Source organism: Sphaerodactylus townsendi, linkage group LG02 (assembly GCF_021028975.2).
Source record: "Sphaerodactylus townsendi isolate TG3544 linkage group LG02, MPM_Stown_v2.3, whole genome shotgun sequence".
In the NCBI taxonomy this organism is placed as follows: Eukaryota; Metazoa; Chordata; class Lepidosauria; order Squamata; family Sphaerodactylidae; genus Sphaerodactylus; species Sphaerodactylus townsendi.
This window is the reverse complement of record NC_059426.1, coordinates 66720154-66737322: the sequence shown is the minus strand read 5'-3', so window position 1 is coordinate 66737322 and position 17169 is coordinate 66720154. Positions and strand designations below refer to the sequence as shown.

Sequence of the window (17169 nt, the reverse complement as noted above, 5' to 3'; positions counted from 1 at the left end):
AGGGAAAGTCTAGACAAGTTTTTACTGTGACCTTGTGGGTACACTAGCCAATGCAGAGAATCAGATCACCCCCCAAATAGGTTGATCTGGTAACCCAGTATTTCAGTAGTCTATTACCAGCCAGGCTAGATCTCCTCCCTAGGGTCCAGTTCACTGACAGGGATGTAGCATATACATGAATATGAAGAAACTAACTCCCTCCTTCTAGTCTCAACTACATCCTTTAGCTGACCTAGGGGTTTGGTATCTAAGCATGAACAAATGGTTAGATTTCTGAGTGAACTACTTATGCACAGTCTGAGATCTTTAAAAGGAAAAAATCTTTATTTAACTAGAAAACACTCCTATCAACTAAGAACACAGAGGCACAGGCACATATCAGAATAGCAGTACACCTGATACAGAAGAGAAGAAGAAGAAAAACTAACAACAAAGCACTAACTAGGTTTCTCCAGTAACTGATTTTATCTTGGCATTTCTTGCTAAGAAATGAGCACAAGACAGAGGAATTTATGCAACAAAAGATGGTCCTTGTAGCATTTATGTTGGCTTGACAGCTAAGCCTTTTCACCCCTTGCCTCCCAGCTGGGAGGGATTCTGTTGGGCCTATCCTGAAATGCAGGCTGAGTCCCCACAGTGCTTGCTAAGTACATATCTACCCAATGTGATCATATTTTGCTCCCCAAGTTTTTAGCTCTGCCACCCAGGTCAAGATATTAAAAGTCATCCATCTTGCCTCTCCCTGGCAGTATGGCAAATGGCCCCTCTCAAATGTCACAATAAGTGGGAGGTATTTGCTCTCCTGCTTTAACAAGAATATTTTATTGTCCACTTCCCATACTAATGGACTTTTCTCTGAAGCTGCTGGGGTTGTAAAACAAAGTGTTATTCAGTGTTATTCAAGTGTGTGTTATTCAGGATATCTTACAGTCACTTGTCTCAATGTTTATCACCTACAATGCCCTAAATGGCTTTGGATCCTCATGCACATAGGACTGCCTTTCCTGCTATGTCCTGCCACAAAAATGTCACTAGTCCACACAAACTCCCTTGAAGGGGCCATCTTGCAAATGGCTGAGATCAGGTATGGTCAATACTTGAGTTTTTTCTGCTGAGGTTCCCACCTGTGGGATGCTCTGTGGGAGGAAGTCAGGAAGGCTGCCATGTTTCTATCATTCCACCAAATCTGTAAAATAGAAATCTTTAGGACGGCATTTCTATAAGTGATAAAATGGAGGAGAGGAGAACAACATAAGCTGCTTTAGGTCTTCATTGAGGAGAAAGTGGGGTATAAATGTTGGAAATAAATAAATATACATGGAAAAGGTTTGCACTGTAATGGAATGGTCCAGGGAGCTGGTTTCATAAAGGGTTTGCAGTTTACTGCAAGGTTTGCAGTTTACTGCATTGGTTATTGCATATGCATTTTTCTAGCACGTACGATATTGTCTTCTACTTTTGTAATCTGTTCTCTTTTTTTGTTTGCATTGTTTTCTATTTTTGTAATCTTTGTCCTATTACATTATTTATTGAATATCTTATGCTGCCTGATAGCATGATTTTTACATTTTGTAGTCCTCCTTGACTACTAGGTAAAAAGGTTGGGCAATAAGTAGATAAAGAAATAAAACCTGACTTTAGAGATATGCTATGAAGAGTCAAGGCTCCCAGCCCTTTACTATTAACCAACAGGGAAAAGGAGAAAGCAAAATTGATAGCAAGGTGTAGAAACCCTATCTGAAAAACATGAAGTCCTTATTTGTTTTGCTAATTTCATTATACAGGGTACATTGTACCCAATATTATAATGTCCCATAGATATCAATGGAAGAAATATTACATTTAAATCATTTGGATATAAAAGAGTTTAATTTTCATTAATTTCATCCTGAGTGCTTATTGGATTTTTAGTACTACATTTTGCTCTCTCCTTTGGGCTCAGAAACAGTCTGCAGTAAGACCTAAAAATTTTGGTGCAAGGGACATAATATATGTTTTCAGAATTCAGCCACACACCTTTCTGTGCCTGGCTCTTTAAGAAAGATTGGTAAGGTTTGCTCAGATATAGAAACCAGAGTTACCAAGGCCTTGCCCAGAGATGGTGCCTATGTCTTTAAATGCTCCAAAGCACTGAGCAAATGATTCAACTGAAGAATTTGAAACAAGCATTATTAATAATATACAGACAGTCATATTTGTAGATAAGCGCTTGGGAAATGTGTACATTCAGGGCTGTCTTGGAGAGAAAGCAGCAGAATAGTGTCCTTTACGTATTCTGACATTTCCAATTAGATTGCAAAATAACTGTGTCTTTTATATGTCCAGTCATGATTGACTGCTCAACAGTTTGAAAAAAAGTGGTTAAATTGGGGCTTTGCTTTGACATTAACCCATATGAGCATACATTAAATATACACAAGCAGGGGACCGACATGGAGTTGTGAGGGGTCATCCTAATTTCCCCCTCTGTCCTCCACCCGCTCTAACTGGAGGTGGGATCCGCCTGTTTCCTGGGCCTAATAGCTATTTGCACTTTCCTGTCCTCTCCCGAGTGAGACTGACCACTGAAAAGGAAAGGTGCTTCCTGCAGGATTTCTAGGCGGATGTGTCTGCGTGGCTGAGCTTTGGAGGTGGAGTTTGGTAAATTTTGCTACAGGGAGGGGATCCAGCCAAGTCACAGGTGTAGCTACACATACCAATCAAGGATATTCGGGGAGGACTCAGAAAACACACACACACACACACACAAAGATTCTTCCAAGATCTTTTCGCCAGAGGTCAGGGCAGAGTCTCCATTGTTTTTACCTTGTTGCAAAATTGAAAAAGACTGCTGTGGCATTTCAAAGGCTAGTACATTTTTAAAGAATCCAAGTGAGCAAGCTAGTGGCTAGAATCTATGGTAGCTCAGTCTGTTCCTGGGGACTGGTGGCTGCCTGGTCAAGATGCTCAGAAGCAAAAGAAATTACTACTAATTCTAGGGCTACCAGTTCAAGATCTAAATTCTTTTACAAACTGATTGGCTTAGATCTGGCACAAATGAAAGAAGAAGATAAAGTACATCTGAATATATGCCAAGGGCATTATCCACAGGACCAAGTAACTCCAATGTTTCCACAAATCTGGAATTAGGGATAAGGCCCCCCAGGAAATTGTGTCCTGGTGTTTCCCAGGATAGAGTGTTCAGAGCAATCCTAAGCATACTTATTAAGACATAAGTCCTATTGAACTCAATAAGTCTACTCCGCAATAAATTTGTTTGGGATTGCAGTATCTATTGGCTGTAATTTCTGAGAGTCTGCTTTAGCTTTGGCAATCTCAGTGCAGCACAGTATGATCTTTGGTGTTTTAATTTCCTGCAAAAAATATGAGACAGCTCAGCTTGATAGTGATTTTGTTTGTCCTTCCCAGATGGATGCTTTATAACCCTATTTCAGTTTGGAACTTTCCTATGTTTCCCAGTTTGGGTTTTCATTAATAGTTACCATTACCAACTTCTCAACCAGCTTTTATAAGCCTTTAAACAGCTGCTGGTTGAAAAGCTTCACCCCCAGATCAAGCTGCTCTTAAAGGCACAAGAACAAGCCAGGCTGTTTGGGGGAGGGGGGGATTCAGTTTTGAGAGAGGCTGCCTTAGATGGCTAAGCAAGCACATTTCTGTGCAAGCAGCTATGATAATTAAACTTGTCGCTCATATTGACCTCTTTGTACAAGCTATATAGATCTTCTAGCCTCCTTTCTGAGCATCCTTTTTACTTTGTTGGTTATGGGACATTTGGTATAAGGAAGAATGCCACCCATGAAAGGAAGCCTACGCACAGGCATTACAAACAAGGGTGGCCAACCTTTCAACTGGCCACAGTAACTCCATGTTGAACTGCAGTGAAATATGCGGACCAGAGCAGGCAATAGTGCTGTGGAAAGATAGCCCTGGTGATTCCCACACTTCAAAATGCTGTTAAAACCAGGACTGGCCCAGGGAGTTTTGTGGTCATACACGAACTATGACTTTGGTAGCTTCCCCCATATTCAATTCAGAGAAACACAAAAACTCTACCGATAACTGTACAAAATGTAGAAAGGAAATTAGCTTCCCTTTAATTGACTGTCATGTAAAGCCTGGGGTCCAAGGTGATCACCTGTTTCACCTACATGTTGGAACCAAGGCAGGCTTTATTTTTTTGGATAGTGGGCCACTCTCACCAAGCAAGGTGTGATGCGAGTGTCAGAGTTTGCCTTTGACTCTCATCCAAGGCCATATTTGGTAATGAACTCAGCTGGGCTTCCTCCGATTCTCTGCTGATGGGCAAGCCAATCACTCCACAGCCAGCAACTCCAAGCTCAGAGGCTTTCACTGACAGACGACCAAAAAGAAAGCAGCGTTTGGTAAATGCCTTTATTGGCTACAGGGTGTGGGTCTACTGCTTGGTGGGTCCTTGGGCACAGAGGCAGGCATGTCAGGGGATGGAGATGTCCAGGAGGGTCAGTCATATTGCTGCTGAGGTCTGGCTCAGTGCTGAATACGGCGAATGGACTGGATCTGGTTGGTGTGGGCTTGGGTGCTGTAGTCGCTGTATTTCTTGTATTCACCATTCTGCTTGTCCCGCTCCAGAACATACTGGTAGCCCCGGTAGCCTGGATACTGATAGGCCACCCACCTAAGGAAACAAAGCAAATAATTGGCAAGGCAAGTAGTCCCAGTCCTGCCCCCCAATCCCCAATTCTGTCCTTCACTGTGAAAAGGATAGAATGATGCATCACTACTACTGACTCAGATGGGATGGGGCAAAGGGGGGGGGGGAAAGAAACGAGCTGCTTGTGGGGCAGCTTCTGTCTAAAAAGGGGGAAGGGCTGATGGGGAAACCCCTCAGAATCAGCCCTGTCCAAGTCACTGCAGTATTTACACCTGCAGACAGGTGGAGATCACACACAAGAGCACCAGCTCTCCACATGGGTCTGTGTCTGTGGCCCTTTCCACACAAGTAGAATAATGCACTTTCAATCCATTTTCAATGCACTTTGATGCTGGATTTTACTGTGCGGAATACCAAAATCCACTTTCAAACAGTTGTGAAAGTGGATTGAATGTGCATTATTTTGCATGTGCGTAAGGGGTCTATGAAAAGAGAGGGGGGGAAATAAGGCATGTATCCAACTTTGCATTGTTTATTTCATGGAAGGATCACTGCACAGGAAATCACACTGCACATGCTATGATCATTGTGCAATCAGGAATACTAACTGCTTAATTCAATCCAATATCATTGCACACATGCATTGTTAAATAAATGACTGTGGTGCAGATGCGTAAACACAGAGACCACAACTGCAGTCTTTGCATGATGTCTCTGTGCAACTGGATATAACTCTTTGAATACAGTAAAGTTTTCACAACAGTGTCCCACAAATTTAAAAACAGCAGCACTTCCCTTAATGTCAGGGCAATTAGCTTGTGGGTGTGGTGTGCAGGATGCATGCCAGAGTCACAGAATAACAGTGCTGGATTGGCTCCAAAGCCCACAAACTCAGACTGTCTGCCCATTAGACCGTGGCAGAGCAACCTGCACAATCTAGAGTCCTTGACACCAAGAGTGAAGGGCAGGAGCACCCCAGAAAGAAACAGACTGAGCCTATAATTTGGAGGAAAGATCACTCTGGTGAATACACTTAACCTATTTTGGCATCTATTAAAATAGTTTGGCACAGGGTTTTTTTCTTTGCATTGTTTAAAAAAATCTACAAAGCCTGTTTGACCAGAAGCAGTGCTAGTACGAAAGAAATGTGTGTACAAACCACAGGAAACAATGTCTCTCTCTCATACCACTCCAGCAGAGCAATCCTGAACAGGTTTACTCAGAAACCTACTTAGGTATATTCAGTGAGGCTTGCCCCCAGGAAAGTGTCCTTAGGACTGCACTGTAATTCTTTTAAAAGGATTGTCTGACTCTGTCCCAAAGTGTTTGAAGAAGAGTGCATTTGGTGCTCTGTTGGGGATGCGGGGAGGGGGATCACCCAGCAGGCTCAGTATTATGGAGGAGTCTAACTGCTGCTATAACCTGTAGCTGCCTTGGGGAAGGGAAGGGTGCTTGTTCACTAGCTGCTCCCCCTCCCACTTCAGTTCCAAGAAACCTGAGCAGGAGGAGCTGCATCAGTTTCCAAGACATTATTGAGCAGCAGAGAGTGATAAATGCATAATGAAGCAAGTCTTGTCCTTGCTTCTAAGGGACTCCACCAGTTTGCCCATCTCTATCTTTCTGCCACTTCCCCCAGTCAGCCATGATTTTATTTTCACTCTTCCAGCCCAAAATACCTCAGCCCCTTGAAGGTCTGTTGCCCTTTTTTCACTTGCTTCCTTTTGGCTGGAGACTCCCTTTCTGGACACTTATTTGTTGAGCAATTTCCTCTTCCTTCAAAGCTCACCCCACCTGTGCATCTGCTGTTCAACTCCCTCCGCTCCTTTGGGCAAGTTTTTTTGCTTTTACTGTATATGTTAGTGACGCTATTTAAAATAATAACAGCAACTTGGGCCATTCCTGTTTTATCTGAGTTCAGCTAGTTGTGCTGAAGGGTACTCTTAGACAGGCAAGAGTGAGGCATGGAAAGGTCCCACCACAAGGACCAAAGCCTTCCCAACCATGCTGCAGCCCAGAAGCCTTCACTTACGCTCCAGCGCTGACTTTGACGGAGCCCACTTCCTTGTTGCCCCAGCCCATGGCCTGCAGGGATGGGTAGTCATCGCTGAGCTCAAATTTGTGTCCTTGGAAGTTCTCGGCCTCATACAGGATCACTTTGCTGTCACTGTGGTTCTGCAGTGTGGAATGATGTGGAGGGTGAATCAGTGTGGGAACATCAACATAAGCAGAATTCATTCATGCCTCACCTACAATCAGACCTCCCATTTCTGCCTGTCAGCCCCGACTCATGATCCCATTTCATTGTATGTCTAATCTCCCCTTATATTCTAAGACATTCACACATGCATTTTAAGAGCAAGAGAGGAAGGACCACATCCCAGCTTGCATAGTATAGATTACTGACTACCTACCCTGTCCATTTTTTCCTCTAGCATTATGCATGAACCAGCAGGGGCCAGTTTGATTTGTGTTCCTTTAGGGTCTTCTCCCTTCTTAATTAATACCCATATTCCAAAGAGCTGTTCTTTAATTTAGAATATTCCAACATGAGATCTGCTTCACCAGGTCAGGACAATGTCTTTTATCAGACATTCTAACAGCAGCCAGCCATATGCCTCTGGAACAGTGATCTCCAAACATGGTACCCAGTTGCTTCTTTTATAAATAATTTGTTCTCTAAAATAAACAGCCAGTCCTGGGGTTCCTGAAGTACTTCAGAAGGACACATCACATTTGTGTCTTCGTGGAGCGCATATTTAGAGACAGCTGCTGCCTCTGCTACAGGAGGACATTTGGCTTGGAATAGCAGTCAATTTGTTATACAACCCACAATCCATTATCAAACAACTGAAAGGGCCCACTGGGTCAATAAGGTTGAATACCCCTGACCTAGAGGTTCCTTAGCAGGTTTCAGAATGGATGCCACAGCTTATCCTCTAATACTTAGAGTGGCATATTTCCTATATGCTTGGAAGTTCTATTTAGCTACGATAGCTAAAATATAATTCCCCATGACATACGGAATGTCTTTGCCAGAATATCCCTTAATTTTGATCTGACAATCGTATCCATCAAGAGTGGACAAAAAGGTGAGTGAATGAGTCTGCAAGTTTCCATTGGGGAGGACAGAGTCCACATTTAAAGAGAAAAGATGGATGACAGACATTTAAAGCCCCAAGGAAACAAGAGAATGAGCACCAGTCCCTTAACAGTGAAGAGTTGCACTGGTTACCTCTCTGCTTCAACTCTCCTTCTATTCTAGCTCCTCTTTGTGACTGACTCCTGTTTTGTTCCCTTGGCTGTTTCTTTGCCAAGTTAGCAGGAGTACTTGTTATTACTATGTACAAAAGACAGGGTTTGCTTTTACTGCATTATCTTCTGCCTTTGTAACCCCCTTTCCTCAGTATGGTCCATCATGTCTTAGGCAGGTTCCTTTTTCATTTCTTAGGTTGCTTGTATTTCTTTCCAATTCTGTAATCCTAATCCTACTGCATTGTTAATTGGATATCTTATGTTGTCTTGATTGGATTCTTTTCTGTATTTTGCGATCCACCTCAAGTGCTAGTGAGAAAGGCAGACCACAAATGGAGTAAGAGCAGGTTTCAGCAAGGATGATTGCCTGCATTACAATCTGCACCAGTCCATATTTCCCCAGTTATTATTCACCTATTCTGTCCTTACTCACCATTATTTTTCTGCTCACGGATCTTGTTGTACCCTTTCCGGCCACCATTGTTTTGCATTCCCTCCATCCTGTTAGCCAGCCGAAGGCCTCCTGCTCCCACAGGCTCCAGTACTCTTTCCCTCTTTCTGCCCTTATACTGGAATGCCCAGGGGATTTCACCTCCCTAAAACCCCTCTTCAAAACGCCCAGATTGCTGAGAAGCCTTTGGCATCACTATTCACTCCCCACTGAAACTACACCTACAGACACAGAATTAAATAGAATGGATGTTGTTCTCCTGTTAAGTCTCATCCCCAGTTCTTTATCTGTGGCCTCCACTGTGGTGAATTTTAGACTGTATACTCCTTAAGGCAGGGATCTGCCTTTTTGTCACTACTGCATTAACCATTGTGTACACTGATGGTGCAATAAAGTACTAGAGTCCTGCATTTGTTCCTAGTTTACTGTTGATGCATGAGGCCACCCAGCCATTGTTGTGTCTGGTTTAAGGACACTATCACTGGATCCTTTGCACTTAAGGACATCTGTTCTCTCATGCTGCTGCAAATATGGTGGATGAAGGTCAAATAACTCCATGTGTGCCTTCATGTGTGCCTTCAGGTGTCAGAAAGCAAAAAATCCTGCGACTATAAAAGAAAAGTCCTTCCACCTTTCCAAGTGATCAGGATTTGTAGGCTCCTGTTATCCCTGGACTGAAGGGGTTAAATTATTTAACTTACATCTGAAACTGGGCACAGCTGCATCTCCCTCCCTCCCTCCCGTCACCCATTCCTGCAGCCTGCACTCCACCAAGCGATCCTGCCAGCCAGGAAAGAGATGGTATCTCACACCCCTTTATTAAAGTGCGGGCGTAATCTGACTGCTTGTTATTAAAGCATAGAGCTTGGGACGTGCAGAGATTTTCAACCCTGGTGGGAAACAGAAGCAGCCTCTCCTGAGATGGAGCGATATGTCCCACCAGTTATAGCCTCTTTGCAAAGGGGGTGATAGATGATGTCCAGATTGACTGTCACATGCCTCTCCCTTCCTTCTCCTTGCCCCCTTCCCCACACCTCAACCAGCCCCCTGACTCTTCTGTCAATGTACTGAACACTCCACCCCACCCCCACAAACACTCCCTTGCATTGCTTATTGATTTCCATCTGACAGCTTTTTAATATATGCAGATTTATAAATGGCTTTCTTTGCCTCTTCTATTGAGGCTCTCCCATCATCCAAAGGCCAGGTGGAAGCTTTCTCTCTTTTCTCTCCAAAGCTGGACGGCCATAAATGCACAATTCCTCAAAATAAATACACATGCTGCATTCATATCCCCCCCCCCCCAAAAGCCCACATAAGCAGTACAATTTAGAGTTCTATATAACCTCAGTTTGCAGCAGGTGCTCAAAGCACCCCATATAATAGGCATGCCCATTTCTGCGGGTTTGTGTATCAAATCAGTCTAGCCTAGACTTTTGACTTCCTCACCGAGAGATGCTCTCTGATGGTCTCCGTAGGCACAGATGGGTGATGTGTGTCCTAATGTGCAGAAGGAGCCGAGCTCTCCATTCCTTTCCATCATACTCTTTTCCCACTTCAGTCACAGGCTGGTGGGACAGGGTGACAGGCCATCATCAGGTCTTAAATGGGCAATTCTAATCTCTCCATTGTTCAGGTTAGGTGGGCCTGATCAGAACCCAAGAATGCTCCTGTATTTTTCAGAATTGCATAGAAGGGAAAATTCTCCTTTCACTACAGAGAAAAAGGCCCGGGGGTGGGGGGTGGGCTACATCTGTTATTTCTATTTTAATCTTTACAATGACAGAAGTCCTTTGCTAGGGTTACCAACAGAACTGGAGAAAAATGTCCTATCCCTTTAATAGAGGCTTACCATGTAGAAATGGGCTGCTGAAGCATTTCATGACAGGAAAGTAAGTAGCACGACCTGAAAAATAGCATTCTATCACTCCTTCATTAAAGGAACAAGACTTTTTTTCTCCAGGCAATTGGCAACCCTAGCTCTTACACAATCTAAAACTGGCAGTTCTAGCTCACGTAAATGCAGGAAACTTCCTTATACTGAGTCAGAGCAGGGATCTATCTATTTCAGTACTGTCTTCTCTGACTGGGAGCAGCTCTCCTGGTCTCCAGTGGAGATCTTTCATATCACTCACTCCTTGTCCTTTTTAACTGGAGATGTAACCTGGTTCCTTATGGGAAACCGATGCTCTACCACTGATACATAGCTTTGTCATGTGGGGGTCCTCTAGGATCTCAGGTAAAAATAATTTTACTACTTGATTCTGTTTAACAGGAGATGCTAAGAACTGAACCTGGGGCCTTCTACAAGTATCTACAAGTATGTGAAGCATTTTCTGCTTTCTAAAGACAATCTCCTTCAAGGTAGGTCCCTAAATGGAATGGGGTTGTAATTGCATTTGGCTTTGTCCTTTCCAGTATATAGTTAATTGCTTGCTTATGTCCCTCCTCAGATTGAAGGATATAACACCTGTATACTCCTTAATGATGGAAGAAATTGGGTAGATGTAACTTCTCTAATGTCTTCCTCCCCTGGTCCTTCTGACTACATTTCCCCACTGCATTCCACACTGAGTAGGACTCCCCAGGTACATGTTTCACAGACTATTGGCCATAACTCCCAAAGAATAAAAGACAGAAAATGAAAAAAAAGCAGCCCATTTCAACTAGACCAGTAGGAGTGTGCAGGATATTCTGTTTACAGACTTTTGAACAGTCTATAGAGTTCTGATTATGTAATTCAAAGGCTTGCTTACTCCTGTTCTAACTGCCAGTAAAAGACATCACCTGTTTTGCACCTGTAGGATGTCAACTTGTCAGCGACCCTGAAAATTTTATTTTAGCACAGCTAACTCCCTCCCGCAATTTCATTTTAACTTCCTTTATCCTTGACATCTTTCCTGCCGTGCTTCTATATAATTTGTGAAAAATAAATGAGATTAATATATTCCACCTGTGAATTTTGTTAGGACAGTGGTTTCCAATGGCAGGGTGTTTGATCATTGCAGGATGGTGTTTGCCCACTGGCCTTCACCATCTGAGGCTCCATTTTTGGAGGGAAACCTTGCCAAACCCCTATTGGTTCCCCTTTACTTCATCCTCTCTGGAAAACGATAGGAAGGAGATCAGGAGGTCATCCTTGCTAATTGAAAGGAGGGTCCAGAGAGTGTCATTCAGGTGTGGCTAAGAGGCAAGGAAAGCACACTGAACTCACAGCACATTTGATAGGCCGAAAGGAGAGAAGGTGCTCAGTCTTGTAGCCACTGTTCCCACTCCAGGCCTCCCAGCGGGGGTAGTCCCCTTTCTCCAAGATGAACTGCTGTCCTTGGTGTTCAGGATACTCAAATCCTATCCAGCTGCAGGAGAATTGAGCAGTGGGCAGGGGAATAAGAGGGAGAAGACAATGAATTCTTGAAGCTGCAAATTCTGAAATGAAAATCAAATTCTGCACCTCTCGCAACAATCCTGTGCATGGCTGCAGGAAGACAGACAAGGTCCCGCGCAGGGCTTCCCACGAACTATCTCATCCCTAACACAGAAATGTTTTTGTATGGATTCTCCAGATCATCATCTTTCCCCTCTTTTAACTGATATTTAAATACTTCATCTCCCTCAAAGGAGCTCATGATGGTGCGCATCTCCCCCTCCACCTGCTTTAGGCCCAGAGAAAAGGATTGGCCTCCAGTCAAACAGACAGTTTTATGGCAGACGGAGGATTAGCTAAATCCACCAGTAAGTTTCTTCTCAAGAAAGCTTTGCATATATTGCTCAAAGAAGAGAGAACTTACTGTGCATTCCAGATGTATGTGTATCTTTAAGAGCGAAATAGAAAGGGCAGTCGCACTAGGTGCCATTTCCCTTTACTTCAGTTCTCTGATCAGAAAAGCCATGTGTAGTAAAATTCTCTCTTCTCCGGAACTCCTTTTTAAACTGACTGCTTATTAAAAAGATACAGAGACCTCCAAGTTTATAAAGATATTATTCAAATATTTAAGTGAAAAGTCTCATACTCACACAAAAGGTAAGCAGACCACATGCTCCTGGAAACATGTAAAACTCCATCGATTGAATCACTTGAGTTACTAAGTCAATTAATTGGTTAAAATGCGAGTGACTAATTTGTTCTATTCAAAATATTATTGATAATTTACCCCATCCAAAACAACCCTATAAGGTAGGTTAGACTGAGAAATAATGATTTGCTCAAAGTCATCCACAGTAATGTTTCTGACTAGGCAGGGATTTGAACTCTGGAGTCTAACACTCTAACCCATTGGTGGCGAACCTATGGCACTCCAGATGTTCATGAACTACAATTCCCATCAGCCCCTGCCAGCATGGCCAATTCTGATGGGAATTGTAGTCCATGAACATCTGGAGTGCCATAGGTTCGCCACCATGGCAACCACAGCCTCTAACAGTGACTCTCTCTAATGCATTTGCATTTCCCCATGGCCTCAATACAGGTGCCTTTTGAGACTAAAGAGATGGGTGACCGTGAAGAAAGTGTCACCTTGAATGCTTTCTTTTTTATTACTTTTTATTTCTTTTTCATTACAAAAAAAAGTTTCAGTCCCCAGCTAACATTAGATTATTAAAAATTGCTTCTCCCTGATCAAACCACTAAAGCTTTAATGAGTTAGCATTACTGCTTGTAATTAATATACATTGTTTATCTCCTATGAAGGTGCACTGCTGAACTTTTCTATCAAATGCATCTGTTGCCTTTCAACCTTCAGCCGTAACTAAACAATCTCTAGCTAGTATAATCCCAACTAAATCAGACTGATTGGAATTATCATGATCTATTTTATCAGACATGAAAAACATAGTCTTAAACCAGTGGTGGGATTCAAATAATTTAACAACTGGTTCCGATGGTGGGATTTAAATAATTTAACAACTGGTTGTTTACAAGCACCATTTTAACAACTGTTTCTGCCAAAGTGATGCGAACTTGCTGAATCCCACCACTGTCTTAAACATGTTACTATGTCCTACAATGCTCAAGGGAGCTTGAAGAGTGGGAAGAAGAAGAAGAGTTTGGATTTATATCCCCCCTTTCTCTCCTGTAGGAGACTCAAAGGGGCTGACAATCTCCTTGCCCTTTCCCCCCTCACAACAAACACCCTGTGAGGTGGGTGGGGCTGAGGGAGCTCGGAAAAGCTATCACTAGCCCAAGGTCACCCAGCTGGCGTGTGTGGGAGTGCACAGGCTAAGCTGAATTCCCCAGATAAACCTCCACAGTTCAAGTGGCAGAGCAGGGAATCAAACCTGGTTCCTCCAGATTAGAATGCACCTGCTCTTAACCACTACACCACTGCTGCTCCATGGAGACATGGAAAGACATGGAAAATTCAGGAAACAGGTGAAGGATCACAGCAGAATCAGGAAATACTGCAGGTGAACAAGGTTCCCAGGAGTGCAGTCAGTCTTGCTACCCCAGGGTTATCCTGACTGGCACCACCAGAACAAATTAGAAAGCCCTTGCCAGACAACTGCCCTATTTGTATTTATGGCGATTCAGTTTTGGCTGTGCTAATTTTTTCCTTATCTCTTTTTGAGATGACAGCAGCAGCCCTGGAAGAAAGAATGCAGCAACAGCCCGGAAACTCCCACAGTGGACAGAGCTAGATGACAAAGACTTGGTTGGAGTTGAATATAGAGCATTTGAGGGGGCGGTGGGGAGGTGGTATTCCTAGCTGTTGCAGATTGGGACGGAGTGGCAATGTGGGACCAGTTTTGTCACTCAGGGGCCCAGGGTACCTATAGCTGGCTGGAGGCACTTACGGGCCACTTTCCACCTTGATGGAGCGGATCTTGCGGAAGCCTCGTTCCATGATGCTTGGGCATTCCATCAGGAACTCGCAGCGCTTCCCCTGGAAGTTTTCTTCCTCCCAGACAGTGATCTTGTGTTGACCCAGAGTCTCCATGTGCTGGGTGGTCATGGGCAGCTCTCCTGTTATGAAAATAATTCCAGACATGTTAGGCTGCTGGAGAAGAAGAAAGCAGGAGCGGTGGTTTAAAGATCAGCAGAATTTATTCCAACCTAAATGCTGGAATGCCAAAACTCCTGTGGAAGTTTATGCTGGAATTCATCCTCCTAGTCTTTAAAGTGTCTCTGGATTCCCTCTTTAATCTGCTGTGAAAATGTCATCTAATACTTAGCTCTCAGCCTTGAGCAACTGGCAACACCGTGGGAGGATCGCTCTCTCCCGGTCTGCTCTGTGAGAGCTGTCAACATGACGAGGTGTAAAGCAGAACGTCAGGGAAAGGATTGAGCTCCTAGAGGTGGAAGAGATTATAACCTTCCTTTCCAGTTGGTTGTGGTGGGCTTTCCAGGCTGTGTGGCCGTGGTCTGGTGGATCTTGTTCCTAATGTTTTACATGCATCTGTGGCTGGCATCTTCAGAGGTGTATCACAGAGGGAAGTCTGTTACACACTATGTCCAGACTTCCCTCTGTGATACACCTCTGACGATGCCAGCCACAGATACAGGCAAAACGTTAGGAACAAGATCCACCAGACCACGGCCACATGGCCTGGAAAACCCACCACAACCAGTTGAGTCCGGCCGTGAAAGCCTTCGACAATTCCTTTCCAATCTTCCTTCTGGTCACCTCCTTCTAATGCCACTTTCCCCACAACCAGCCCATGCAACGTGGTACCTGACTAGAGACCGGCTAGATGTAAACGGAGTTCCGAGGTGGCCAAGGAATGTCCTTGATAGATTACTTAACTGGAAAGCATATGAAGCTTCCTCACATTTCTGTCCTATTCTCACCACCCCCACCCCAGCAAGAGTTGAATTAATGCTGGTGATCGGTGGAGTGACGGATGTCACAGCCAGATCACCCTCGCAGCTAAACTGCTTGCCTTAGCTATAAGGTTAAGAGAACAACAGTGTTAGTTAAGCTGATTTGAAAGTTTTGTATTTAATTTTTGTATGCCAATAAAGGTGATGATGATAATGAACCAGAGCAGCAGCACTACTAGACGGGATAAGATAGTTCATTTCAAGCAACAGCCATCAGGACACCATTAAAAACAGCACATTTACAGTCAGCTGCCCATTCTTGAGCACTAAGATGCTTTTACTACCATTTGGACACAGGAACCAAAATGCCTTGTGCTGCCCATCTCCCCATCCACAAATCCCATTCCAGCCCTTCCTTTCAGCTGCACTTTAGAAGAAGAAGAAGAAGAGTTTGGATTTATATCCCCCTTTTCTCTCTTGCAGGAGACTCAAGGGAGCTTCCAATCTCCTCTTGTCTCCTTCCCCCTCACAGCTCAGACACCCTGTGTGAGGTGGGTGGGGTGTGAGAGAGGTCTCCAAGAAGCTGTGGACTGGTAGGTCTCAAGGTCACCCAGCTGGCATGTGTGGGAGTGCACAGGCTAATCTGAATTCCCCAGATAAGCCTCCACAGCTCAGGCGGCAGAGCTGGGAATCAAACCCGGTTCCTCCAGATTAGATACACGATCTCTTAACCTTCTACGCCACTGCTGCTCCTACTTTACTTAGTATTGCAAGATCATCTTAGAATCACAGATCCCAAGCTTGCTAAGATCCCAGTCTTTTCACTATAGGAGGGTCAGGTATATGGACAATCAGCAGTTCCATGGATTTGTAGCAAACAGGAGTTCAGAACATCAAATGACCCAGTCTTCTCCTGCCCCAATAATTTAGAGCACCGTCCTTTGCCATGTTGTATGTAAATACCAAAATGTCATAACCTCGTCAGTGAAATGCTCGGATGCCCCTCAGTCCTACCTGCGATACGCTTTCTATGCTGTTTCTGCCAACGCATTGCAGCTGATTCATGTATTTCTCTATTGCAAATGCAGGCTATGTGGTAGAAGTGGATGGGATCAAAGAGCCCTTTGATTCCATCTTCTGCCAAAGGTAGGACTACTCACTTACCAATCAATCCACGCAATCCAGACCATAGTCAGTCACAAGCAGAAAGCCGTGCAAAAAAAAAAAATGCTCACAGAGCCAACATCTCCAAACGGCCCATGGAAGTCAACCACGCTACTAGGGAATGTGCTGCTCCTTCGCTGGCCCTACACAACCACCTGCTGGCTGGCCCTGCAAGTGTTCAGCTAGAGACCCCTACTGAGTCCGTCAAACAAGACCAGGGTACGCTGTGAGAAGACAACCAGAGTGAGCACACTGACTGGGGGGCTGTTTGGGGGCAGGGTCCTGATACTTACTTGGCTGATGAGACACAGAGGTGAGTGGCCGTGCTGGGCTGCGGGGGGAGGGTCTCAGCAGCGTTATATAGCCAGGCTTGACCAAGCGTCAAATGAATGTGCACAAACAGATTGTGCTGAGTCAGCAGCCACAGCTGGGGGAGGAGAAGCCGCCCAGATCAGTCTGTGCTGTCCATTCCTCTTAGCCATCATGGCGAGATGCCTCCCTGCCCTGGAGGCCAACAATGGAAAACACTGAGCCTGTTTGCTTATCAGCTGAGGGGCACAATGGACAAAGGCCCTGACAGGCCGTTTTCCTTTCACGCACAGAATAATGTATCTGTTCAGTCAGAGGATTAAGAACATAGCCCTTTCCCAGGGCACAGCACGGCAAAGGTTGGCAGCCATTCCACGGACACGGGAGAAGCTACCATTGGCGCCAGCAAAGATGGGCATCTAGAGAAATTCCATTCTTCCTCAATGCCTTGTCATTGCCTTTCCCCAGCACCGGGCCTGGGGTTACTCGGGGACTCTTGAATCACCCCATGGCTGCCCTGCTTCCTGCCACAGTTGGGTAAGTCAACCGAGCATACACTTCTGCTCTGATTTTTTTTTCCCTGTCCGGTCATGTCTGACTTGTGCT

The 17169-nt window shown here is 44.5% G+C and overlaps 1 protein-coding gene across 2 annotated transcripts; it reads right to left on the bottom strand.

The window, feature by feature from the left end:
* Nucleotides 1–4378: 4378 nt before the first annotated feature.
* Nucleotides 4379–16672, bottom strand: CRYBA2 (crystallin beta A2). Of its 2 annotated transcripts, none has more exons than XM_048484300.1 (5): nt 16548–16672; nt 14124–14292; nt 11548–11689; nt 6660–6802; nt 4379–4654 (listed from the first exon to the last, which is right to left on the bottom strand). In XM_048484300.1, exons 2-5 carry the CDS (start codon nt 14279–14281, stop codon nt 4507–4509), a joined length of 591 nt encoding a protein of 196 aa, XP_048340257.1. In that variant the 5' UTR covers nt 14282–14292; nt 16548–16672; the 3' UTR covers nt 4379–4506. The 2 variants fall into 2 exon arrangements, with proteins under 2 accessions (XP_048340257.1, XP_048340258.1); XM_048484301.1 differs by lacking the exon at nt 16548–16672 and adding an exon at nt 16255–16279.
* Nucleotides 16673–17169: the final 497 nt, after the last annotated feature.

Excerpts from the sequence above, each read along its gene's own strand:
- CRYBA2 (XM_048484300.1), bottom strand. The coding sequence starts at position 14,281 with ATGACCACCCAGCACATGGAGACTCTGGGTCAACACAAGATCACTGTC. Across the intron at positions 6,803-11,547 it reads TTCGGCCTATCAAATGTGCT|AACCACAGTGACAGCAAAGT; the intron begins GTGAGTTCAGTG and ends TCCACACTGCAG. Across the intron at positions 4,655-6,659 it reads GTCAAAGTCAGCGCTGGAGC|GTGGGTGGCCTATCAGTATC; the intron begins GTAAGTGAAGGC and ends TTGTTTCCTTAG.